This window comes from Eleutherodactylus coqui, chromosome 3, assembly GCF_035609145.1.
Source record: "Eleutherodactylus coqui strain aEleCoq1 chromosome 3, aEleCoq1.hap1, whole genome shotgun sequence".
NCBI lineage: Eukaryota > Metazoa > Chordata > Amphibia > Anura > Eleutherodactylidae > Eleutherodactylus > Eleutherodactylus coqui.
The window spans coordinates 151,305,817-151,331,644 of NC_089839.1; the positions used below are offsets into that span (position 1 = coordinate 151,305,817).

General features: G+C 52.2%; 3 protein-coding genes across 4 annotated transcripts in view; 2 read left to right on the top strand and 1 right to left on the bottom strand.

The window, feature by feature from the left end:
• Positions 1-25,828, top strand: part of LOC136620188 (protein polybromo-1-like) — a 162,951-nt gene that overhangs the window by 115,746 nt on the left and 21,377 nt on the right. The window lies entirely within an intron of this gene.
• Positions 3,192-18,509, bottom strand: LOC136619837 (ubiquinol-cytochrome c reductase complex assembly factor 5-like). 2 transcript variants are annotated; one of them, XM_066594575.1, is made up of 3 exons: positions 18,469-18,509; positions 12,286-12,446; positions 3,192-3,320 (listed from the first exon to the last, which is right to left on the bottom strand). In XM_066594575.1, exons 2-3 carry the CDS (start codon positions 12,434-12,436, stop codon positions 3,217-3,219), a joined length of 255 nt encoding a protein of 84 aa, XP_066450672.1. In that variant the 5' UTR covers positions 12,437-12,446; positions 18,469-18,509; the 3' UTR covers positions 3,192-3,216. The 2 variants fall into 2 exon arrangements, with proteins under 2 accessions (XP_066450672.1, XP_066450673.1); XM_066594576.1 differs by lacking the exon at positions 18,469-18,509 and adding an exon at positions 18,424-18,450.
• The window catches only part of LOC136619670 (protein polybromo-1-like), a 33,272-nt gene continuing 20,239 nt past the window's right edge, over positions 12,796-25,828 (top strand). The window contains exon 1 of the mRNA XM_066594435.1: positions 12,796-12,860. Within this exon, the coding sequence (XP_066450532.1) occupies positions 12,796-12,860 (65 nt within the window). The remainder of the gene's footprint in view (positions 12,861-25,828) is intronic.

A 25,828-nucleotide genomic window follows, 5' to 3' on the forward strand; every position in this document is an offset into this window, starting at 1 on the left:
GTCATAAGTATGTATGTTATAAGTGTGTATAAATATCCATGCCTCTTCAGATCCAATCGATAAGCCTGAAGAAGTACCCCTGCGTTGGTTCGGAAGCTCGCTATTATTACATCATGTATTTTTGTTAGCCATTAAAAGGTATCATATCTACAAGATTACGTCGTTTCTCTTGCTGAGAACAATCACATTTTGCTCTACTGGCTAACACGGTACCAGATCTTTGTTTTCATTATTCTCATGTGTGGCTTACACAAATCAAGGATATGCTGCAATTTTTCCTTCTTGCTGCATCACAAGAGAAAAATCGCCCGTTTGAATAGACCCATTGTAAATAATAGGTTCTATTTTTGTACGTCTCACAACGCACAGAACTCACGTGATAAAGTCGGCTACGTAAATACGGCCTGAGATGGGTGGCAAGTTGCATCATCTTCTTGAAAGTAACTTCCCATTAGTTCTTCTCCATTGTCACCACATTGTGAGCACAGCCTTGAGTCGGCACATTTCCTTCACCTGAATTTTTCGGAGATGTCCTCCGACATTGTGTAAATGAACCAGATTGTCAGTATTCACGAACAATAAACACGCACTGTTCAACAGATTACACGTGTGACACACGGAGTCAAACACCTGTTTGGCGGTCAGATCTCGGCCGAACAGGTACAAATCCGCTGCACTGGGAGGTGTGATGTCTGATAGACTGTCTAAAGGAAAAACTGTCCTTGCTGCCTATAACAACCAATCACAGATCAGCTTTTCTCCCTCAAGGTAATCTTGCAAAATTAAATTTGCTGTGATTGGATGCTATGGGAAACAAAAAGTTTTTTTTTAATTTTAATAGCTTTCATAAATCTGCACCATTCCAATTGTCATAGGGGACCATCCCAGAGTTTTACAGTTTGGGATTCCTAGTGACAGAAACACTCCCTATAAAGGAATGATGTGCACCTTCTTTGTAATTTGGACTCTCTGCCGTCTGAATCGGGCCTTAACCTGTAAATTATGTTGTACTTCTAGCGTATTGTGAGGTTTCCATACTTTGATCTTAGAAGAAAAAGCATCAGCCGTGCAGACAATGAGAAGCACTTCTATTATTCCCCGGCGTGTTGGACATCTCATATATGGGGTGGGGGGTGGGAGAAGGGTGAGGGTACCTTACATAGGGCAATTATCGCCCCAATTCTCACTGGAAACAGCAAATTCAAGCGATAATCGTCCCGTGTACAAGCGGCCACTGACGGGGTACTCAGCGGGGAATTGCTCACCGGTCGGAGTTGCTTAGTTTTTAGCAGAACTAAAAGCCAAGTGATAATCGGGCCGTGTAAACAGGAAGCACTCAAATCTAGAATGACTCCTGTGTACTGTGAATGTAGACGGGCGATCAGAATGACCTCTGATTCGCTCGCCTCCATACATTGAATGACTATGCTCCTGGGTAAAGCCGCAGCCCGTGGCACGACTCTGGGTACCTTTAGGCATTAGGAGTTTCAATATGCCAGATCTTTTGTTCTCAAGGACCATAGGCCACCAGATGGGTACTCTAATCTACAACAAGAGAAAGCGAGTATAATCAGCCAAGCCTGTGTATGGGGGAGGCAGAAGGAATAGCTATTGGCAAACTAAGACTTCGTTCACACAGGGTGAAGTTGCTGCGGAATGTCCATTTGGTGCAAAATTTTAAATGGGTTTTATCGCGTATTTCTGGGCGGAATTCTCCCCCTTATTGAAAAGAGGTGAATTCCGCAGTGGAAACTGCGATAAAATTGTGGTGCAGAATTCAATTCCACAGCATGTCATTTTCCACACGGGTCTTGTGCGGATTATAATGCCGAGACTGTAAATGTCGTGGAATTTCCATGAGGAGGGTCTGCACGGAAATTCCACCGCAAATCTGCCCCGTGTGAACACAGCCTAAGAGATCCCTTGCTCAGCTAAGGCTGCTTTCACGCCTGCTTTAGGGCTTTCTGTCAAAATTCCATCTGTTTGTTTCGTGTCTGGCTCAGAAAAATGGAATTAAACGTTTCCATATTTTTCCCCCATTGATTTCAATGGGTTTTCAAAAAAACAGAATGCTGTTAGTTTGTTTCCAATCTGTTAGATTTCCATTTTTACTGTTAGAAATAGCGGTGCAGACTGGCAGCCAAATGTTGCCACCAGGGGAATATGTGGCGCTGCATGTGATTGCCATGGCATATATAATGCAGCTAGTGAAAGGATTGTGTCAGTCTGCTATTCAGATTGGTACAGAGGACTGCAGGACTAGGACTCTAACATCACCGGAGGGTACCTCACTGGTTAAACCGTGAAGTGCTAACAAATTATTAAACACGTCCAAGGAGCATACACCGTACCCCATTTGTAGGACAACGTCCAAGGAGCGCCCACCGTACCCCATCTGCAGAACCATGTCCAAATAGCGCTCACCATACCGACCACATCCAAGGACCACACTGATCCGTATCTAGAGGACCACATATCACACATAAAATCCTGTATATAGGTTTTTCCAACATAACAAATGACTGAGCCCTCATATAGTAAACATATTCCAGTCCCTAACAAGAATGGCTAGTACTTAGCCATTAATTATTCCCCGGGTGGCCACTTTCGGTACTATTTTATCCTTCAAAAAAGAAAAAAAATTTAAACTCCAATCCCCACTGAGTATATAAACCAACTTTTATTGGGTTCTGCCCCAGTTTTTCACTGGAAACCTCTGAATGTCTCCATTAGGCCTCCTGCACACGGACGGAGTTGCATTGCGAAATCTGGAGCTGGATTCTGCAGCAAATCCAGCCCATAGCATGCTATGAGAATATGCAATTGTCATTTTCTGCTCGTGGGGAAGAAATTGCAGCATGCTGCGATTTTGTGCGGGCTACGAACGGCAGGCTTCGATTAAAGTCAATGGAAGCCGTCCGTTCTGTGGTTGCGTAATGACACGGCGTCCTCTATACTGCGCATGTGCGCTGCAGTTCTGGCTGGCACATTCGCAGCAGAGGAGAATAATGTTGGAGAGGTACGCCTGCCGGGCACCGGGTTGAACTACGCTGCGGGAATCCCGCATGCGGGGTGCGACCCGCCCATGTGCAGGAGGCCTTAAGGCCAGAAATCCCAGAAATGTGCGAATATTACACTCATGTGACATTGGTCATCAAATTGGGGACAAATAACTGACAATGCCAAAGCCATTTTATGAGAAATACATATTTATTTTCAGTCATGGTTTTTACTCTGTGAGGTATTTGAGTTGGCAATTTGCTGCAGGAAAGCTCTTTGTTCACACATTCTCTCCGACTGGCGTCTTCTGTACACATCATCTGAAAGGAAGATCAGAAACATTTAACTCCTTAAGGACCCGGCCCTTCTTGGCCAGAAGGATGCAACGATTTACACTTTTCAAGAGCCATTGGTACCCTTTTTGGTTAAATAAAATGCATTGTAAAACTTTTATACATTTTTATTGGGGGACAGAGAAAAAAAAAATAAACAAAAAAACAATGTGTAGAATTGATGTGTTAATCATGCAGCATGAACAATATATATTTCTCTGTAGCCTGATACGATTAGGAGGATACCAAATTTATTTTTGGTATTAAATTTATTATTAGGTTTCTCCCCTTTTACACAATAAAAAACAATTTTTGGAATTTTTTTTTTTTTTAACATCGTTGCATTCTGAGTCCCATAACTTTATTTTTCCCTGGATGGAGCTCTGTGAGGGCTTGTTTTTTCGTGTCGAGCTGCAGTTTTTATTGGTACTGTTTGATAGTACATAGGTCTTTTTTGTTCACTTTTATTGTGGTTTTTTATTGTAAGGCAAAATGAACAAAACAAGCATTTTGCCTCAGTTTTTAAAGTTTTTTTTACCTTACATTTGACGTGCAGGATAAATAGTGTTCAAGTAATGTACAGGTAGTTACGGATACAATGATTAGAAATATTTAAAAACTCACATATTTGGTTTATGTCCCTGATCACTATAATAATGCATTGCAGTACTTCTGATCACAAACAGTGGCAGGCCTGGACACCAATGCGTGGCATCTAGTTGCCATGGCAAGCCATCGGCCCTCTGTGATTACTGGCAAGTTTACAAGTTTACTGTTGAGTTAACTACTCCACAGCCAGGATGTAAACTAACGTCCTGTAGCGGTCAGTGGTTAAAGAGACTTATGGGCTGATAGTATGTGACCCACTGAGTCCGGGGATGTGTTATACTTACCTCCTTCGGTGTCAGCTGGAAGTGCATTGAGCGACGCACTAAGTAATCTGCCTGTTCAAATTTTGTATCTGCACAGCGCTGCTCAATGAACGATGAGCGTATTCTGTGTAGTTCTTGATATTCATGAGCTGTGGCTTTCCCGCTCATTAACAGCTTTCCATCCATCTGTGGTAGTCATGTACGATCCGACTTCTGATGTAAACCCAGTGCATATAGGAAGTGAACAAATGTTTATTATAAGGTTGACAGGCTCAGAGGGATGTTTGTATATTGAATCCAAATCTCTGGGTCCCTATTACATCATGGACAGAGCTTTACTTATTAAAAAGCGAACATTTATTGTCAGGTCTGGCGGCTCTGAGGGTCTCTGTGCCCGCACTACCAGTCCTATTACCCAGGCTGCGGCGCAGAGGAGTCCCGATCTTGGAGACCTTCCCTGGTTGCCGCGGTCCGATGCACCAGTTCGCACGCTCCCGTGCGCCTAGTTAGCCGTTTTACTGGGGCCGCGGCAGGTTACTGCCCCGCATCCCCATTGCCATGACGCCCAGGCGTGTTCCTTCTGTCGCTGCCTGTTTTGAGCAGGTACCGGGGGCTGTTCACTCCCGGCGTCCTGGGATTGGGTCCTGCTGCTGTCAGGCTCCCTGCCCCTATCAGCTGCTGGGGCAGGAGTTCTGACAGCGTTTAAGCCACTCAGTTTCCTCTGGACCTTGCCAGTGTATGTTTGGTCTCCAGCTACACCCGCGTTACCTGTATTGGATTTCCTGCCTTGACTCTCTGGCTTCAGACCTGACTTTGCCATCGCCTGGCCCCTTGTACCTCATTCTCTCCTGTTGCTAACCCGGATTGTCTGACCTGCCTTTCTGTTTGTGTGTTTACCTGTATTTGTCTGTGAGTCTGACTCCTGCCCTGCATCCCTAGCGAGTTTAGGGACTGTTGCCCAGTTGTCACCCTAGGGCCTAGCCTAGGGGGGCAAGTAGGTAGGGACAGGAGTTGCAGGTAGTTTCAGGGACTTCCAGTTACCCTGACCCCAGTTCCCTGACAATTATTGGTTCATCTTATCTTTTCATCACATAAAGAAACCAGGAAAAGTATATTTACTTTCACTTATGTGAGTTACATACAGAAAAGGTGGGAGGGAGATACAGGAAGCTAGAAAGAGAGATAGGGGGCCCATGGGGATTGTAGCTGCAATCTCCCAGTTTCCACTTACACTGCGTTCTCAGCTAACTATATGGGAGACTTATTACAGCAGGGTAGGGAGAGGTAGAGCAAGCAGGGGTGTATTCCAGTTCAGGCTCCTGGTATCTGGTTACACAGTGTATCTTAGCTACATTTTATTTGGTAGATACATAACAATATATAATATGCTTCAGCCTTTGGGCTGATAACAGAGAAATAGCTTATAAGTCCTTGTACCACATTCAGTAATAACAGATTCCCTTTGCATCAATTTATTTATTTTTCTTAATGAATTGCATCTTATTCTGTGATAAAAAGCATAATTTCTAATTGGTCTCCTGCCTCCTCCCTGTTCTCTTCCGAGCCTAATCTGAGTTCAAACTCTACATTTTATAATATACATATTCAAAAAGGAGGAAAAGATTTGACAATTTAATTACAGACAAACTACAAAAGACACCCCTTCCACACAGCATTTCAGGGGGGGGGGGGTTGACTTTTTACATTCACTGTATATGTGTGTAGTGTAATATATATTTATTTCTTTATTTTTTTAAGATTTGAGCTTAGAATAGGCTAGGGGACGAGGAGGAGGGCTGGAGACCAGGATGCCAGAGAGCTCGTCTGAGGGCCTCAACAATGAATAAGACTGAGAAGTCTACAATGTATACCAGCTACAAAAGACAAATGGTTGAGAAAAATAACACCCATGAGAGACCGCCTCCCATACGGACACGACACAGGAAGCTCCTAGATCTCTTTAAAGGCGGGAAAACCCTTCACCTCCTCAGTCCTTTTTTATGACATTCCATTGACTTCCTTTTACTATTTTATCTTTTTTTTTTTTTTTAAATCTAGCAGAAGGGGGAAAATTAGCGCTGCTGTCGTGGGCCCATGGAAAACTGATTATGTGTAAGTAATAGAGATGAGCGAGCACCAAAATGCTCGGGTGCTCGTTACTCGGGACGAAAATTTCGCGATGCTCGAGGGTTCGTTTCGAATAACGAACCCCATTGAAGTCAATGGGCGACCCGAGCATTTTTGTATTTCGCCAATGCTCGCTAAGGTTTCCTTGTGTGAAAATCTGGGCAATTCAAGAAAGTGATGGGAACGACACAGCAACGGATAGTGCAGGCGAGGGGCTACATGTTGGGCTGCATCTCAAGTTCCCAGGTCCCACTATTAAGCCACAATAGCGGCAAGAGTGGGCCCCCCCCTCCCAACAATTTTTACTTCTGAAAAGCCCTCATTAGCAATGCATACCTTAGCTAAGCACCACACTACCTCCAACAAAGCACAATCACTGCCTGCATGACACTCCGCTGCCACTTCTCCTGGGTTACATGCTGCCCAACCCCCCCCCCCCCCCCGCACGACCCAGTGTCCACAGCGCACACCAAAGTGTCCCTGCACAGCCTTCAGCTGCCCTCATGCCACGCCACCCTCATGTCTATTTATAAGTGCGTCTGCCATGAGGAGGAACCGCAGGCACACACTGCAGAGGGTTGGCATGGCTAGGCAGCGACCCTCTTTAAAAGGGGCGGGGCGATAGCCCACAATGCTGTACAGAAGCAGTGAGAAATATAATCCTGTGCCACCGCCATCAGGAGCTGCACACGTGGGCATAGCAATGGGGAACCTATGTGCCACACACTATTCATTCTGTCAAGGTGTCTGCATGCCCCAGTCAGACCGTGTTTTTTTATAAATAGTCACAGGCAGGTACAACTCCGCAATGGGAATTCCGTGTGCACCCACAGCATTGGTGGCTCCCTGGAACCCACCGGCTGTACATAAATGTATCCCAATGCAGTGCCCTGGACAGCAGAGCTAACGTCAGATTAAATGCAGGTGGGCTTCGGCCCACACTGCATGCCCCAGTCAGACTGGGTTTTTTTTATAAGTAGACACAGGCAGGTACAACTCCCTATTGTGAAGTCCGTGTGGACGAACAGCATGGGTGGCTCCCTGGAACCCACCAGCGGTACATAAATATATCCCATTGCAGTGCCCTGGACAGCAAAGCTAATGTCAGGTTTAATGCAGGTGGGCTTCGGCCCACACTGCATGCCCCAGTCAGACTGGGGTTCTTTAGAAGTGTACACATGCAGTTACAACTCCGTGTGGACCGACAGCATGGGTGGCTCCCTGGAACCCACCGGCGGTACATAAATATATCCCATTGCATTGCCCATCACAGCTGAGGTAATGTCATGTTTAATGCAGGTGGGCTTCGGCCCACACTGCATGCGTCAGACTGGGGTTCTTTAGAAGTGGACACATGCAGTTACAACTTCGTGTGGACCGACAGCATGGGTGGGTGCCAGGAAGCCACCGGCGGTACATAAATATATCCCATTGCAGTGCCCAGCACAGCTGAGGTAATGTCAGGTTTAATGCAGGTGGGCTTGGGCCCACACTGCATTCCCCAGTCAGACTGGGGTTCTTTAGAAGTGGACACATGCAGTTACAACTCCGTGTGGACCGACAGCATGGGTGGGTGCCAGGAAGCCACCGGCGGTACATAAATATATCCCATTGCAGTGCCCAGCACAGCTGATGTAACGTCAGCTTTAATGCAGGTGGGCAAAAAATTAATTGGATTACGCTGTAGGCGAGGGCCCAAAAAAATTGGTGTACCAACAGTACTAATGTACCTCAGAAAAATTGTCCATGCCCAACCAAGAGGGCAGGTGAAACCCATTAATCGCTTTGGTTAATGTGGCTTAATTTGTAACTAGGCCTGGAGGCAGCCAAGTTAAAATAAAAATTGGTTCAGGTGCAAGTTTCAACGCTTTAATGAGCATTGAAACGTATAAAAATTGTTTACAAAAATTATATGACTGAGCCTTGTGGGCCTAAAAAAAATTACCTGTTCGGCGTGATTACGTCAAGTTTCAGGAGGAGGAGCAGGAGGAGGAGGATGAATATAATACACAGATTGATGAAGCTAAAAGGTCCCCGTTTTTGATGGTGATAGAGAACGATGCTTCCATCCACGGGTGCAGCCTACGTATTGCTTAGGTATCGCTGCTGTCCGCTGGTGGAGAAGAGAAGTCTGGGGAAATCCAGGCTTTGTTCATCTTGATGAGTGTAAGCCTGTCGGCACTGTCGGTTGACAGGCGGGTACGCTTATCCGTGATGATTCCCCCAGCCGCACTAAACACCCTCTCTGACAAGACGCTAGCCGCAGGACAAGCAAGCACCTCCAGGGCATACAGCGCGAGTTCAGGCCACGTGTCCAGCTTCGACACCCAGTAGTTGTAGGGGGCAGAGGCGTCACCGAGGACGGTCGTGCGATCGGCTACGTACTCCCTCACCATCCTTTTACAGTGCTCCCGTCGACTCAGCCTTGACTGGGGAGCCGTGACACAGTCTTGCTGGGGAGCCAGAAAGCTGGCAAAGACCTTGGAGAGTGTTCCCCTGCCTGCGCTGTACATGCTGCCTGATCTCCGCGCCTCCCCTGCTACCTGGCCCTCGGAACTGCGCCTTCTGCCACTAGCGCTGTCGGATGGGAATGTTACCATCAGTTTGTCCGCCAAGGTCCTGTGGTATAGCATCACTCTCGAACCCCTTTCCTCTTCGGGTATGAGAGTGGAAAGGTTCGCCTTATACCGTGGGTCGAGCAGTGTGTACACCCAGTAATCCGTAGTGGCCAGAATGCGTGTAACGCGAGGGTCACGAGAAAGGCATCCTAACATGAAGTCAGCCATGTGTGCCAGGGTACCTGTACGCAACACATGGCTGTCCTCACTAGGAAGATCACTTTCAGGATCCTCCTCCTCCTCCTCCTCAGGCCATACACGCTGAAAGGATGACAGGCAAGCAGCATGGGTACCCTCTGCAGTGGGCCAAGCTGTCTCCTCCCCCTCCCCCTCCTCCTCAACGCGCTGAGATATAGACATGAGGGTGCTCTGACTATCCAGCGACATACTGTCTTCCCCCGCCTCCGTTTCCGAGCGCAAAGCGTCTGCCTTTATTCTTTGCAGGGAACTTCTCAAGAGGCATAGCAGAGGAATGGTGACGCTAATGATTGCAGCATCCCCGCTCACCATCTGGGTAGACTCCTCAAAGTTTCCAAGGACCTGGCAGATGTCTGCCAACCAGGCCCACTCTTCTGTAAAGAATTGAGGGGTCTGACTCCCACTACGCCGCCCATGTTGGAGTTGGTATTCCACTATAGCTCTACGCTGCTCATAGAGTCTGGCCAACATGTGGAGCGTAGAGTTCCACCGTGTGGGCACGTCGCACAGCAGTCGGTGCACTGGCAGATGAAACCGATGTTGCAGGGCCCGCAGGGTGGCAGCGTCTGTCTTGGACTTGCGGAAATGTGCGCTGACCCGGCGCACCTTTCCGAGCAGGTCTGACAAGTGTGGTTAGCTTTTCAGAAAGCGCTGAACCACCAAATTAAAGACATGGGCCAGGCATGGCACGTGCGTGAGGCTGCCGAGCTGCAGAGCCGCCACCAGGTTACGGCCGTTGTCACACACGACCATGCCTGGTTGGAGGCTCAGCGGCGAAAGCCAGTGGTCGGTCTGCTCTGTCAGACCCTGCAGCAGTTCGTGGGCCGTGTGTCTCTTTTCTCCTAAGCTGAGTAGTTTCAGCACGGCCTGCTGACACTTGCCCACCGCTGTGCTGCCACGCCGCGCGACACCGACTGCTGGCGACGTGCTGCTGCTGACACATCTTGATTGCGAGACAGAGGTTGCGTTGGAGGAGGAGGGTGGTTTAGTGGAGGAAGCATACACCGCCGCAGATACCAGCACCGAGCTGGGGCCCGCAATTCTGGGGGTGGGTAGGACGTGAGCGGTCCCAGGCTCTGACTCTGTCCCAGCCTCCACTAAATTCACCCAATGTGCCGTCAGGGAGATATAGTGGCCCTGCCCGCCTGTGCTTGTCCACGTGTCCGTTGTTAAGTGGACCTTGGCAGTAACCGCGTTGGTGAGGGCGCGTACAATGTTGCGGGAGACGTGGTCGTGCAGGGCTGGGACGGCACATCGGGAAAAGTAGTGGCGACTGGGAACCGAGTAGCGCGGGGCCGCCGCCATCATGTATTTGAAAGCCTCCATTTCCACAAGCCTATACGGCAGCATCTCCAGGCTGATCAATTTGGCTATGTGCACGTGTAACGCTTGAGCACAGGGAGAGGGACAGTGGTGCAAACCGGAGGCGCTGAACGGCCTTCGTCCCAGCTTGTGGGGTGCTTGGCCATCATATGCCTGCGCATGCTGGTGGTATTACGAGTAGAGCAGAAATAGAACGCTGTAATTAAATGTGCCGCTTATTGGCCTGTGGTTGGAGGCTGACTTCGCTTACGGAATGCACAGCAGAGCCAGGAAAGAATTTTGCGCAAGCCTGTTGTAACACTTAGCTGGCTGCGTATGAATTAGGACAACTACCCCCAGCAGAGACGCAGTACACTGAGGACGGTCACAGGCAGCCCAAATAGATTTTTTTTCCCAAATGTTTTTGGAAAAGCCCACTGCCTATATAGACTGTATGTGTCTTCTGTCCCTGCCTCACCACTACTGGCCCTGGACTATGTAAAATTACTGCAGGACGCAATGCTCTGAACGCAATGCTCTGCACGGCCGATATACAAAAAAAAAAAAAGTGCAATACTGCAAAAAGCAGCCTCCACACTACTGCACACGGTTAGATGTGGCCCTAAGAAGGACCGTTGGGGTTCTTGAAGCCTAAAATAACTCCTAACGCTCTCCCTATAGCAACTCCAGCAAGACAGCACTTTCCCTGATCTCTGTCAGAATGCATCTGTGGTGAGCCGCGGGAGGGGCCGATTTATATACTCGGGTGACACCTGATCTCGCCAGCCACTCACTGCAGGGGGGTGGTATAGGGCTGGAACGTCGCAGGGGGAAGTTGTAATGCCTTCCCTGTCTTTCTGTTGGCCAGAAAAGCGCACTAACGTCTCAGAGATGAAAGTGAAAGTAACTCAAACATCGCATGGTGCTCGCCTCGAGTAACGAGCATCTCGAACACGCTAATACTCAAACGAGCATCAAGCTCGGACGAGTACGTTCGCTCATCTCTAGTAAGTAATGTTATTTCCCCATACGCACCCAAGAGAGATTATACTAGTTTACTAATTAGGGAGGTTTATAGCCTGAAGTACTACACTACTGATGGCCAACAGTTCATTGGATTGGAGAATCCCCCAATAGAGTACTAGTGAAACTCAAACGCTGTCTTGTAGCCTTGAAGTATTGGTACTCTTTCCTGATGTTGAACCCCAACCAACCAAGTGGAAGTTTTGAATCTAAAAAAATACCACTTTATTCATTGTTGTGAGTGTACTTGCAGACACCCCCTAACAGAGGGATCAAACTCAGGAAACATTAGCTGTAGGAACATAAAACTTTGGGAAATTTCTTTTGATACCATGGGCGTGTAATACACAGATTTTGAACAAAATCTCAGATATGAAGGTGGGGAGCATTAGACCACTTGACATGGAATGACTCAGGTAACCTCTCATGCCATCGAGTTTGGGAGTAAGGCCCTGCGGCCCATCCTGAAGAAAGCCATGACAGAGTAGAGGCAGCCAAACAGCTAGCTCAGCATTTCCCAAGATGTCCCAAGGACAGGAAACAGGAACTGGTGAGGTGAAGGGTGTTCCCGCCTTTAAAGAGATCTGTGAGGTTCCTGTTTCCTGTCTGGATGGGAGGTGGTCTTTCACTGGTGCCGTCATGGGCATAAGGGAAATGCTAATAAAGCCAATTAAAAAAATGCCTTTCATGGGAATATATATATATTATACACACACAGCGCCCAAAAACTAGAGAATCTACTAGAGTAAGGCGACAGGATATCTGTATGTAACACAAGATGTTTTGAGGAAGCAGGAAGACTGCAGTACTTACAAAATGTTTCCTTGCCAATTCGAACATTGATCATAAACCATTCCATGGCTCCTCCGAGGACAAAGAAGAAAGGCAAGAAGCGGTACATGCCGAATCTCCGCTTCCCCGGGACCATATCCATTAGAGTTTGAATTGTGCTCCTAGACCTCATATCTGCAAGTCTACAAGAGAAAGAACAAATCCAATTCTACTCTTCATAAAAAAAAGCAAAAGAAACTATTTAAAGCCGTGTTCACCTGGAATTTGCATCGAATCCTCATCAAGTGTCCCATTTATTTGAAAGGTTTTTGGGGGGTTTGTGCTTTATTTTTTTTTATAGGCATAAATCTGAAATCCATGTCATGGGGGAAAAAAAAAAAAGAACTGACGTCACTGCTTAACGTGACTCGGCTGAGAATCTGTGTCAGGTTTTCCTGTTTTCCCCATTAAACAAGTCTAACCCCCGCACAGATCCACGGCAACCCTACTGCAATCCGCATCAGAATTTTCCAGCGGTTCACATGGCCTAAGATGACGCCCGGATATCTCTTTCAGGCCGGTTTCACACTGGCGATAGGCTATTTTGCATTGCGACAGTGAGTGAAAACGCATAAAAATGAAACCAATGATTTTTTAATGGTTTTATTCTCTTTTGCGAAGCCTTCACTGCACACTCGCAGCGCTAAGAAAAAGCAGCACTATCGCCTTTTGGCTTCAATAGGGCCGGCGCAAGCCCCATTGAAAACATAGGCAGTACATCGCGCTCCCCTGACACAGCTGTGACGGCTATGGCAGGAGATTCCTTCATCGCTGCGGGGACTGTGAATATGAAGGAATCCTCTGCCATAGCTGTGACAGAGGCCCGCAATGCTATCCATTGCTTTCAATGGGGCTAGGGCTTCTGCAGCCCCATTGAAAGCTATGGGTTGCAGGCAAGCAACGCAGCAATTATTTTCGGGGAAGGGCTTGAAATATAAGCCCTTCCCTTAAAATCCTCTCTAGCTGTAAAGAAAACTGAGAAAAAAATTTGACTCACCTAGAAGAGCCGTCCAGCCCCAGCAGACGTCTTCTGTAGGCCCGGGATTAAAAAATCCCCGCCACCAGAAAGCACTGCCCCTGATCGGCTGAGCGTTGTAACCAATCAGTGGCAGCACCCAGCCATCATTGATTGACAGGTGAGCGCTGCCTGTGATTGGTCACAGCACTCAGTCAATCACAGACAGCTCTCAGCCATTCATTGCTAAGGGCTGCCTGTGATTGGATGAGCGCTGTGACCAATCATTGATGGCTGGGGGCTGCCCCTGATTGGTTACAGAGCTCAGCCGATCAGGGGCAGTGCTTTCTGGGAGCAGGGATTTTTCAACTTAAAAAAAAAAAAAAAATCTCTTGCTTTCCCACGGGTCCGCCGTCTGTGCGGGGAACCGCAGAAAATGGAGCATGCTGACGGTGTTTTCTTGCACGTGCGATCCGCATGCCAGGAAAAATTGACATCTGCAGGTATTTAATTACATGCGGATGCCCAATAAATGTCTATGGGCATATTGAAATGCGGATCATCTGTGCGGATTCCACAATTCGATTCTGACCGTGGACATGAGGTCTTAGACTCTGCTGGAGGCGGGACCTACCTAATAGGCTGAGCTACATGGTGGACATGGAGGCTTTTGTCAGGCAACCGGCTGCCATGGGAAACTAATGTTACCTTGCAATCACAGTGCGGGCTGCCGATGGGTGACAGGAGGCCCCTCTGCTTCATCTGCGAAGGGCTCCTTCACGCGAGTGTATGTGCATTTACGTGCGCCTCAGCGCAACTTTTTTGTACACTGAACAAAACTTTTTTGAGAGCATATCGGTGTATTTTACTGTACTTTTCCCGCCAGCTGGGTATGTTCATTGGACGCACTGCTTGAAATGGAACACGTGGATCTCATTAGACTGAACTGGCCTTCTCCCGTGGAATTACGCATCTCCTTATGTATTTGCAAACCCCATAGACTTCTATGAGGATTTTTAGTACAGAAAAGAAGAGCATCTTACTTTTTAAAAAAATATATTTTCTCTGACTTAACCCCTTAGTGACCAAGCCTGTTTGAGCCTTAATGACCAGGCCAAATTTTGCAAATCTGACATGTGTCACTTTAACATGGAAAAACACCATAAAGGTTTTGCATATCCAAGCTATTCTGACAATGTTTTTTCGCCACATGTTGTACTTCATTTAGGCGGAAAAAAAAGACCGATAGAATTTGTGTTTATTTATTAAAAGCACCAAAATTGGGAAAATTTTGAAAAAATCGCCTTTTTTTATCATTTCCAACTGCAATATCTCAAATATGTGCAAACATAATATAGAAATTTTTGCTAAGATATATATTTCCACCCGTTTACTTTGTTTTGGGTGCACATTGGAAAAACCTTCGTGTTTTTTTTAACCATTTAGGAGACGTACAAATTTAACATTACTTTTCAGCATTTTGAGGAACACTTTGTTTTCCTACATCAAGCCAAGATTCCAAAGGCTCATAGAAGTCAAAATGATAGATACCCCCACAAGTGACCCCATTTAAAATACTACACCCTTTAACGTATTCACTGAGGGGTGTCATTAGTATTTTAACCCCGCAGTTTTTTTTCAGGAGTCAATGCAATTTAGAAGAGAAAAACTAAAATTTCATATTTTTGCAAATATGTCATTTTAAAGACAGGACTTTTTTCTATAGTACACATGAAAATGAGGATTTGCACCCCAGAATGGATACCCCCGTTTGTCCCGTGCTCAGAAACATACCCATTGTGGCCCTAGTATTACGTCAGTATGCACAATGGGGCCCAAAATGAAAGGAGCAACCGGTGGCTTTCGGAACAAAAATTTTGCTTGAAGGAGATTTAGTCCCCATTGCCCACTTGTAGAGCCCTTGAGTGACCAAAACGATGGAGAACCCCCACAAGTGACCCCATTTTGTAAAGTAGACCCCTTAACGAATTTATCTAGGGGTACAATGACTTTTTTGACTTCACGGTTTTTGAATGAATCTAAGCCAAGCCGAAGGAAAAAATTACGATTTTCATATTTTTGGCAATTGTGTCAATTTAAAAACAGTTTTTTTTGTACAGTGTACATAGGAATGAAGACGTTCACCCCAAAATGGGTACCCCCGTTTGTCCCGTGTTCAGAAATATACCCATTGTGGCCCTAGCATTACGTCTGTATGCACAATGGGGCCCAAAATGAAAGGAGCAACCGGTGGCTTTCGGAACAGAAATTTTGCTTGAAGGAGATTTAGTCCCCATTGCCCACTTGTAGAGCCCTTGAGTGACCAAAACGATGGAGAACCCCCACAAGTGACCCCATTTTGAAAAGTAGACCCCTTAATGAATTTATCTAGGGGTACGATGACTTTTTTGACTTCACGGTATTTGAATGAATCTAAGCCAAGCAGAAGGAAAAAATTACGATTTTAATTTTTTTGGCAATTTTGTCAATTTAAAAACTGTTTTTTTTGTACAGTGTACATAGGAATGAAGACGTTCACCCCAAAATGGATACCCCCGTTTGTCCCGTGTTCAGAAATATACCCATTGTGGCCCTAATCTACTTAAAGGAAACATGGCTAGGCCTATAATGGAAGGAGCACCCATTGGATTTCAGGGTACAACTGAATAAATTCCAGTCCCCATTGCCCACTTGTAGAGACATTGAGCGGCCAAAACGAAAAACAACCCCCACAATTGACCCAATTTTGAAAACTAGACCCCTTAACAAATTCATCTAGGGGTGTACTGCATATTTTGACCCCACAGTATTTGACTGAATCTAAGCAAAGCAGAAGGAAAAAATTACGATTTTCATTTTTTTGGCAATTTTGTCAATTTAAAAACTGGTTTTTTTTGTAGAGTGTACATAGGAATGAAGATGTTCACCCCAAAATAGATACTCCCATTTGACCCGAGTTCAGAAACATACCCATTGTGGCCCTAAACTACTTACAGGACACATGGCTAGGCCTATAATGGAGGGAATGGCCGCTGGATTTCAGGGCAGAACTGAATAAATTCCAGGACCCATTGCCCACTGATACGGAAAAAAAATTGACTTCCTAAAAATAACTCCCCCTCCCCCCCGCCATCCCCATTTTTTGGCATTCCCTAAATATTAGATAAAAGTGATAATATAAACCGCGTTTTATGTCCGAAGACAGGGGTAATTACGGAGGCTCGTTGGGTTGGGCACATGGGGCAAGAAAACCGGGTATCCCCCCTCCTCTCATGCTTGGGGGTATTTCGTGACCTCAGTGGTGGGTATGGGGTGTAAAAAGTGGCGCTCCGTGAGTCTCCGTAAGCTTGCGGAGGTTCGGCGGTCTCGCACAGAAGACGCTCAACAAGCTGCTCCTGGAACTGCAGGAAGGCGAACGTTCCCGGGGCTTCTTGTAAATTACGTATTACAGGTAGTGGTCTGAATAATGCCGGGCTCACACGGCCGTAGGTGGAATCCGCTTGCAGAGGCCTGCAGCGGATCCCAGCTGTGAGCCTGGCGGGGACCCTGCGTACGGCTATGTAATGTACTGCGCATAGCTGCCGACTCACACAGGCGGTCATGCGCAGTATATATCTTTTTGCTTGTATTTCCCACACCGTCGCTTAGCGATGACACGTGTACCCACAGCCCGTATACAATGTAGTTGCGTATGGGCTGCGGGTATATCCGCGACCATGGAGCACAATGGGCTCTATGCTGCGGATATCCGCGGTAAAATAGAACCTGCTGCGTTCTCTTTTCTGCGAGTGGGTTACACAATTCCAACCCACTAATGTGAGCGGAATTGTGTAATCCAATGCGATTGATCTGCGTATTACCGCGGATCAGACACATGCGGAATCCGTAATTCCTATCTAGTCATGTGAGACCGGCCAAAGGTAGATCGCTACCTTTTTATCACGTGACCGGGGAACGCTAAACGAGGCCACCTGTCACTGCTCCAGGCTCTCGGTGACCGTTGGTCGCTGGGAGCAAGGAGATTTTAAGTTTCCTGGGCTCCCCGACTCCTGCGCATGTGTCCGGTGTTTTGCCGGCGGTCGCATGTGCAGAATCTGGGTAAGTTCACGGATGAGGATCGAGTCGGGGTGCAAATACGGGGGCCTCCGGTAAAAAGTTTCATCTCTCACCGATCGCATCGGTGAGGGGAGATGAAACTAACTTTCTTTTTTTTAACTTTTACGTGACCGCCATTATCTATTGTATAACGGCGAACACGGGATCAGGAACCACTCACCGCGGCCCCCCGTGAAATCTCCAGGCTCTCGGCTAAGTTTTGTAGCCAGGAGCAGGGAGATTTTAAGTTATCCTGGCAATCCACGCCTTTTGCGCATGCGTCTGCCGCTTTGGCGACGGGCGCGTGCGCAGAAGCTGTGGTAAGGTCTGCGGATAAATCCGGGGGCCTTAGGTATGTAATTTCATCCGCCCTCACGGATATGATCTGTAAGGGAAGATGAAATGTAAGCGGTTTAAACTTTTTTCTTTCCTTTTTTACCCTTTTTTTTAATTACTTTTTTACACTTTTTTTACTTGAAATGATCACTGCTATCCATTGGATAACAGTGATCATCTCTGCAGTGACATCCCTCTGCTCCTACACATGGCAGCCAGGAGCAGACGGATTTTAAATTTCCCGGTTCCTGAGCCCCTCTGTGCACGCGCCCGATATCAATCATCTGGCGCGCATGCGCAGAAGGGGACTCAGGTCCCGGAAGACCGGGACGCCGCTGAGGACCGGGGGTGAGTATTTTCACCTCCCCTCATGGATCCGATCCATGAGGGGAGGTTAAATTAAGCTAACTTTTACTTTTTTAAAAACTTTTTCGCGATCGCCGCTATCGCGGGTCCGGGGACCGCTCACCGCGGTCCCCGGGGACATCTCCTGGTTCCCGGCTACCTTCAGGAGCCGGGAACCAGGAGATTTTAAACTCCCCGGGGTTCCCATTCTTCTGCGCACGCGCGTGACGTCATTCGTCTGGCACGCATGCGCAGAAGAGCCGTATAACGCGCTGGATGACATTCTGACAGGAAATCCCGTATAACGCACTGGATGACATTCTGAGGAACATGGCAGACTGACAAGGAAAGCTCATGCCTCAGGAGTGTCCTCCACAGCGTCTACATACATGTGCGCTGTATGACTACATTACACGTGTCCGGTACGGTCATACCTGTACAGCCGGTGCTCGCCGCTTTCCTGTCCATGAGCGATCCCTCATAGAGCACTAAAGGTCAGCGCGACTATCGCTTTCACTGGGAAACCAAGACGTGATGAACACCACGTGACTGGACAAAAGTGACTTAACCCTAGGAAGATTCTCGCTCCGGAGCATGCGCAGTGTAAAGAAGCGTCTGAGAACCCAAACATGATAAAGATAAAAGCGGAAGCTAGCAGCAATCCTCAACGTGCATAACACAGTGTGCGCCAGAGCCAACCACCTCACGTGTGCCACCCACTGATGCCCCATAACAGTGCATGCAGGCTGCAGCTGCCCCATAGCACTGTGCTGTACACAATTTCTCGATCATACGCTGAAGCACCCTCAGATGCCCCATAAGTTTGTGCCAGTTGCACCCCATAAGGCTAGGGTTACATGGCGACTCAGGTGTCACTCAACCCAAGTTCGCGCTGTATCCCTGCGACCTTGCACCCTCGAGTCCCTATGCTGCGGGAACGCTGCCACAACCATGACCAGCAGTGAGGTTGCGTCAAGGCATCTAGTGAGTGGCACCACGACCTGGAGCTTGTCGGGTCAAAGGGCAACACAGCAGTCCCTTCCACTGCCAAAGCCTTCATGCACCCCCAGGCTGAAACTGTGTCGGCGCATGTTTTTTTCTGCATGTTTTTTGAGGGCGCAGAAAAAAAACATGACATACTCTATTTAGGTCTGCAATTGTGCACCGTCTGCACAGAATTGCGCACTGAAAGGTGCAATTTTGCGTGGAAAATTGAAAACACCTGGGACTAAATCGGCTGGCCCACCTACTCATATGGCGCTGCTGGGACCGCGCTGATGTGAGCAGCGCAAAAAAGTACAATAAGTCTGGGTTCACACGGGGCGGATTTGCCATGGAAATTCCGTGCGGAATTTCGCCGCGGCAAATCCGCATGCGGACGCTAATCCCAGGATTAGCCAGCCATGTGGACGAGATTTCTGAGAAATCTCGTCCACACGGGACGGCAAATCCGCTGCGGCTAAGCCGGCAGAAGCCGCCGCTGCGGCGCGGATTTGCCGACCGCAGCATGTCTATTTTTTTTTTCCGCTGCGGCCGCGCTCTCCTCTATGGGAGTGCCGGCCGCAGCGGAAGAGCGAGCGTCTGGGCCGCTTCAAAGCCGCCGCAGGTTTTGCACCAGCGGTTCTCCCGGCGGAAATCTCGTAGTTTTTCGCTGCGCCCGGGAGCAGGGACACAACAGCGGTGAGAGCACACGCAGAGAGCCGGCGTACGGCCTCGCTGCATTGCCAGGACGTCGGAGCAGACAACGACGGCGGCAGACAGGGAGCGAGGGCCGCGGTGGGTTCCACAGAGGAAAGGCAACGGGGAGGCTCTGGGGAAGGCTGTAGGAGCACTGGGTCACAGTGAGGGGGACGGGGCTGTGGGTAGGACTACAGCGTGTGCATTGATTTTAGCCGACCCCCGCTGCTTTAGGGTGAGGGTTGTTTGTCTTCTTAGGCTTATATTACTTGCTGAAAATGCTGCCATGTTACAGCTGTAAAATGGCAGCATTTACAGCTCATAATAGTGGAGAAGTACGCTTCATCCTTAACCTGCAGGGACACCTAAAATCAATCTACACGCTGCTAGGACCTTTGTGCCTTGACCCTATCGGGAGCTGGGGGTGTGAGAGGGGCGTTCCTCCTGTCAAACCCCTAGCTTCCGGTGGCTTCAAGAAACACTAATACCTTCGCCTTCTAGGTGTCTCCTTAAGGAGTGATATTACCCCTAACGACCCACATCATAGGCCTCTTACTAGTCAAGCATCCTGCTGCACTCTGATGAGGGGCAAAATCCCTGAAACAGCTGTCTGTGTATGGATTCTGACTTGGTTTACAATTCCCAATCATTTCTCTACAGACCTTTATGAAGAGTAGGGCATTGATTTGCAGGAATGCTGCCATCCAGTAGGTGGCGCTGCAGAGGTATTGTTCCATCTCCCTTATTTGCATATTGGTAGACAGTTTTGATATATGGAACTGATACTTGTGTCTTCTGGCCTGCATACAGGTCTACAGAGACCCTTCAGAGGCTATCTCTGTCCATCATCTAATGTTTTTCCATGATTAGACGTGTTTGGCTTATACGCCAGGAAACGCCCCTGATGTATACATTTTACTTTTTAAGGAGGACCCAACTGAGGGTTTTTAAGCTTATGGCAAAGGCTGTGGTTGGATTGGTTACAATTTAACCCCAGTGGGTCCCTGAGCCTCCCAAATTTTCATTCGCATTATATTCTGATTCTGGACACTTCCTTTAAGGATACTTTTGCATGGGATGACTGTGAGGAACTTTTCCCCTTTACCCAATAGAATGTACATATATGTCCTTCAGGTGTGGGGTTTGTATGGATCAGGAGCCCCCATGGCTACTTGTTGCACCCTGTGAACGACACCTCTTTAGTCAGTTTCCTATTTTTGTATGTGAGACCCCTGTTGTGTCTTCTGTACTCAGTTGGCCTTCTTGTCCAGTCTTCAGTCTTTTTCAGTTAGTCCGTTGTGTAGACATGAGGAAACGGACAATATTAGCGCCCCCATCATAGACTGAACTCCCAAACACTTGTAACTGGGGACAGGAGAAGCCATTATGACATCACTATAGGTACAGCTGTATGTTCTCAGCTCTCCATATAGAGCCCCTATAGCTCCTGTCCCGCAGCAGCTGCCGCCGTGTCACTGGGAGAGGATTCAAATTATTATATACTTCTAGAATAAGGGGCGGCAGCGATCACTCTCATCATGACCGCTGTGTAAGGAGAAATCTAGACAAAAGACAAACACCACCATGTAGATTTATAGAATATTTTATTAGAATAGAAATAAGCAACATTGTAATGAAATATTACCGGCCCTTTTAATAAATGACGCAAGGATCACAGTGACTCTCAGGTCGGCCCGGTGGAGACCACAGAACTTGCTGCGGTCCTTCTGAGCAGTCCACCATTGTCCTGAGATGAGAGCCGCCGGACCCAAAGATCCAGAGGAAGGCGAAAAAACCCCCCGGAGAGTTCTACCTCAGGAGGGCAAAAAAATTCCTTCCTGACCCCAGATGTGGCGATCGGTTATCACCCTGGATCCAATCTGTCCTGCTGCTTATTGCTGTATGTATGTGTATATATATGTAATTATAGGTGCAGGAAAGCTGCTACTATAAATAGATATATATATATATATACTGCTTCTAAGAGCGTACAATCTAAAGTATAATAAAACCCCTCCCCACCCCGCCATCTGCTATTGAGGCGTCCAGGGCCGCTCCCCACCCCGCCGGCTGCCATTGGGGAGCCCAGGGACCCTCCCCACCCCGCCGGCTGCCATTGGGGCGCACAGGGCCCCTCCCCACCTCGCCGGCTGCCATTGGGGAGCCCAGGGCCCCTCCCTACCCCGCCGGCTGCCATTGGGGCGCACAGGGCCCCTCCCCACCCCCCCGGCTGCCATTGGGGCGCCCCGGGCCCCTCACCACCCTGCCGGCTGCCTTTGGGGCGCACAGGGCCCCTCACCACCCCGCCGGCTGCCATTGGGGCGCCCAGGGCCCCTCCCCACCCCGCCGGCTGCCTATGGGGCGCCCAGGGCCCCTCCCCACCCCGCCGGCTGCCTTTGGGGCGCCCAGGGCCCCTTACCACCCCGCCGGCTGCCCTTGGGGCGCCCAGGGCCCCTCCCCACCCCGCCGGCTGCTTTTGGGGCGCCCAGGGCCCCTCCCCACCCCGCCGGCTGCCTTTGGGGCACCCAGGGCCCCTCCCCACCCCGCCGGCTGCCTTTGGAGCGCCCAGGGCCCCTCCCCACCCCGCCGGTTGCCTTTGGGGCGCCCAGGGCCCCTCACCACCCCGCCGGCTGCCATTGGGGCGCCCAGGGCCCCTCACCACCCCGCCGGCTGCCATTGGGGCGTCCAGGGCCCCTCACCACTCCGCCGGCTGCCTTTGGGGCGCCCAGGGCCCTTCCCCACCCCCCCAGCTGCCATTGGGGCGCCCAGGGCCCCTCACCACCCCGCCAGCTGCCATTGGGACGCCCAGGGCCCCTCACCACCCCGCCAGCTGCCGTTGGGGCGTCCAGGGCCCCTCACCACCCCGCCAGCTGCCTTGGGGGCGCCCAGGGCCCCTCACCACCCTGCCAGCTGCAATTGGAGCGCCCAGGGCCCTTCACCACCCCGCCGGCTGCCTTTGGGGCGCACAGGGCCCCTCCCCACCCCGCCGGCTGCCTTTGGAGCGCCCAGGGCCCCTCTTCACCCCGCCGGCTACCTTTGGGGAGCCTAGGGCCCTTCCCCACCCCGCAAACTGCCATTGGGGTGCCCAGGGCCCCTTAGGGCCCCTCACCACCCCGACAGCTGCCGTTGGGGCGCCCAGGGCCCCTTACCACCCCGCCAGCTGCCGTTGGGGTGTCCAGGGCGCCTCACCACCCTGCCAGCTGCCATTGGGGCGCCCAGGGCCCCTCACCACCCCGCCAGCTGCCGTTGGGGCGCCCAGGGCCCCTCACCACCCCGCCAGCTGCCGTTGGGGCGCCCAGGGCCCCTCAACACTCCGCCGGCTGCCATTGGGGCGCCCAGGGCCCCTCAGGGCCCCTCACCACCCCGCCAGCTGCCATTGGGTCACCCAGGGCCCCTCACCACCCCGCCGGCTGCCTTTGGGGCGCCCAGGGCCCCTCCCCACCCCGCCGGCTGCCTTTGGAGCGCCCAGGGCCCCTCCCCACCCCGCCGGCTGCCTTTGGGGAGCCCAGGGCCCTTCCCCACCCCGCCAGCTGCCATTGGGGTGCCCAGGGCCCCTTAGGGCCCCTCACCACCCCGACAGCTGCCGTTGGGGCGCCCAGGGCCCCTTACCACCCCGCCAGCTGCCGTTGGGGTGTCCAGGGCGCCTCACCACCCTGCCAGCTGCCATTGGGGCGCCCAGGGCCCCTCACCACCCCGCCAGCTGCCGTTGGGGCGTCCAGGGCCCCTCACCACCCCGCCAGCTGCCTTGGGGGCGCCCAGGGCCCCTCACCACCCTGCCAGCTGCCATTGGAGCACCCAGGGCCCTTCACCACCCCGCCGGCTGCCTTTGGGGCGCACAGGGCCCCTCCCCACCCCGCCGGCTGCCTTTGGAGCGCCCAGGGCCCCTCCCCACCCCGCCGGCTACCTTTGGGGAGCCTAGGGCCCTTCCCCACCCCACAAACTGCCATTGGGGTGCCCAGGGCCCCTCACTACCCCGCCAGCTGCCGTTGGGGCGCCCAGGGCCCCTCAACACTCCGCCGGCTGCCATTGGGGCGCCCAGGGCCCCTCAGGGCCCCTCACCACCCCGCCAGCTGCCATTGGGTCACCCAGGGCCCCTCACCACCCCGCCGGCTGCCTTTGGGGCGCCCAGGGCCCCTCCCCACCCCGCCGGCTGCCTTTGGAGCGCCCAGGGCCCCTCCCCACCCCGCCGGCTGCCTTTGGGGAGCCCAGGGCCCTTCCCCACCCCGCCAGCTGCCATTGGGGTGCCCAGGGCCCCTTAGGGCCCCTCACCACCCCGACAGCTGCCGTTGGGGCGCCCAGGGCCCCTTACCACCCCGCCAGCTGCCGTTGGGGTGTCCAGGGCACCTCACCACCCTGCCAGCTGCCATTGGGGCGCCCAGGGCCCCTCACCACCCCGCCAGCTGCCTTTGGGGCGCCCAGGGCCCTTCCCCACCCCACCAGCTGCCATTGGAGCGCCCAGGGCCCCTCACCACCCCGCCAGCTGCCGTTGGGGTGCCCAGGGCCCCTCACCACCCCGCCAGCTGCCGTTGGGGTGTCCAGGGCCCCTCACCACCCCGCCGGCTGCCATTGGGGCGTCCAGGGCCCCTCAACACTCCGCCGGCTGCCATTGGGGCGCCCAGGGCCCCTCAACACTCCGCCGGCTGCCATTGGGGCGCCCAGGGCCCCTCAGGGCCCCTCACCACCCCGCCAGCTGCCATTGGGTTGCCCAGGGACCCTCACCACCCCGCCGGCTGCCTTTGGGGCGCCCAGGGCCCTTCACCACCCCGCCGGCTGCCTTTGGGGCGCCCAGGGCCCTTCCCCACCCCGCCAGCTGCCATTGGGGCACCCAGGGCGCCCTAGGGCCCCTCACCACCCCGCCAGCTGCCGTTGGGGCGCCCAGGGCCCCTCACCACCCCGCCAGCTGCCGGTGGGGTGTCCAGGGCCCCTCACCACCCCGCCAGCTGCCATTGGGGCGCCCAGGGCCCCTCACCAGCCCGCCAGCTGCCATTGGGGCGCCCAGGGCCCCTCACCAGCCCGCCAGCTGCCATTGGGGCGTCCAGGGGCCCTCACCACCCCGCCGGCTGCCATTGGGGCGCCCAGGGCCCCTCACCACCCCACCGGCTGACTTTGGGGCGCCCAGGGCCCCTCACCACCCCGCCGGCTGCCATTGGGGCGCCCAGGGCCCCTCACCACCCCGCCGGCTGCCATTGGGGCGCCCAGGGCCCCTCACCAGCCCGCCAGCTGCCATTGGGGCGCCCAGGGCCCCTCACCACCCCGCCGGCTGCCGTTGGGGCGCCCAGGGCCCCTCACCACCCCGCCAGCTGCCGTTGGGGCGCCCAGGGCCCCTCAACACTCCGCCGGCTGCCATTGGGGCGCCCAGGGCCCCTCAGGGCCCCTCACCACCCCGCCAGCTGCCAATGGGTCACCCAGGGCCCCTCACCACCCCGCCGGCTGCCTTTGGGGCGCCCAGGGCCCCTCCCCACCCCGCCGGCTGCCTTTGGAGCGCCCAGGGCCCCTCCCCACCCCGCCGGCTGCCTTTGGGGAGCCCAGGGCCCTTCCCCACCCCGCCAGCTGCCATTGGGGTGCCCAGGGCCCCTTAGGGCCCCTCACCACCCCGACAGCTGCCGTTGGGGCGCCCAGGGCCCCTTACCACCCCGCCAGCTGCCGTTGGGGTGTCCAGGGCGCCTCACCACCCTGCCAGCTGCCATTGGGGCGCCCAGGGCCCCTCACCACCCCGCCAGCTGCCGTTGGGGCGTCCAGGGCCCCTCACCACCCCGCCAGCTGCCTTGGGGGCGCCCAGGGCCCCTCACCACCCTGCCAGCTGCCATTGGAGCACCCAGGGCCCTTCACCACCCCGCCGGCTGCCTTTGGGGCGCACAGGGCCCCTCCCCACCCCGCCGGCTGCCTTTGGAGCGCCCAGGGCCCCTCCCCACCCCGCCGGCTACCTTTGGGGAGCCTAGGGCCCTTCCCCACCCCACAAACTGCCATTGGGGTGCCCAGGGCCCCTCACCACCCCGCCAGCTGCCGTTGGGGCGCCCAGGGCCCCTCAACACTCCGCCGGCTGCCATTGGGGCGCCCAGGGCCCCTCAGGGCCCCTCACCACCCCGCCAGCTGCCATTGGGTCACCCAGGGCCCCTC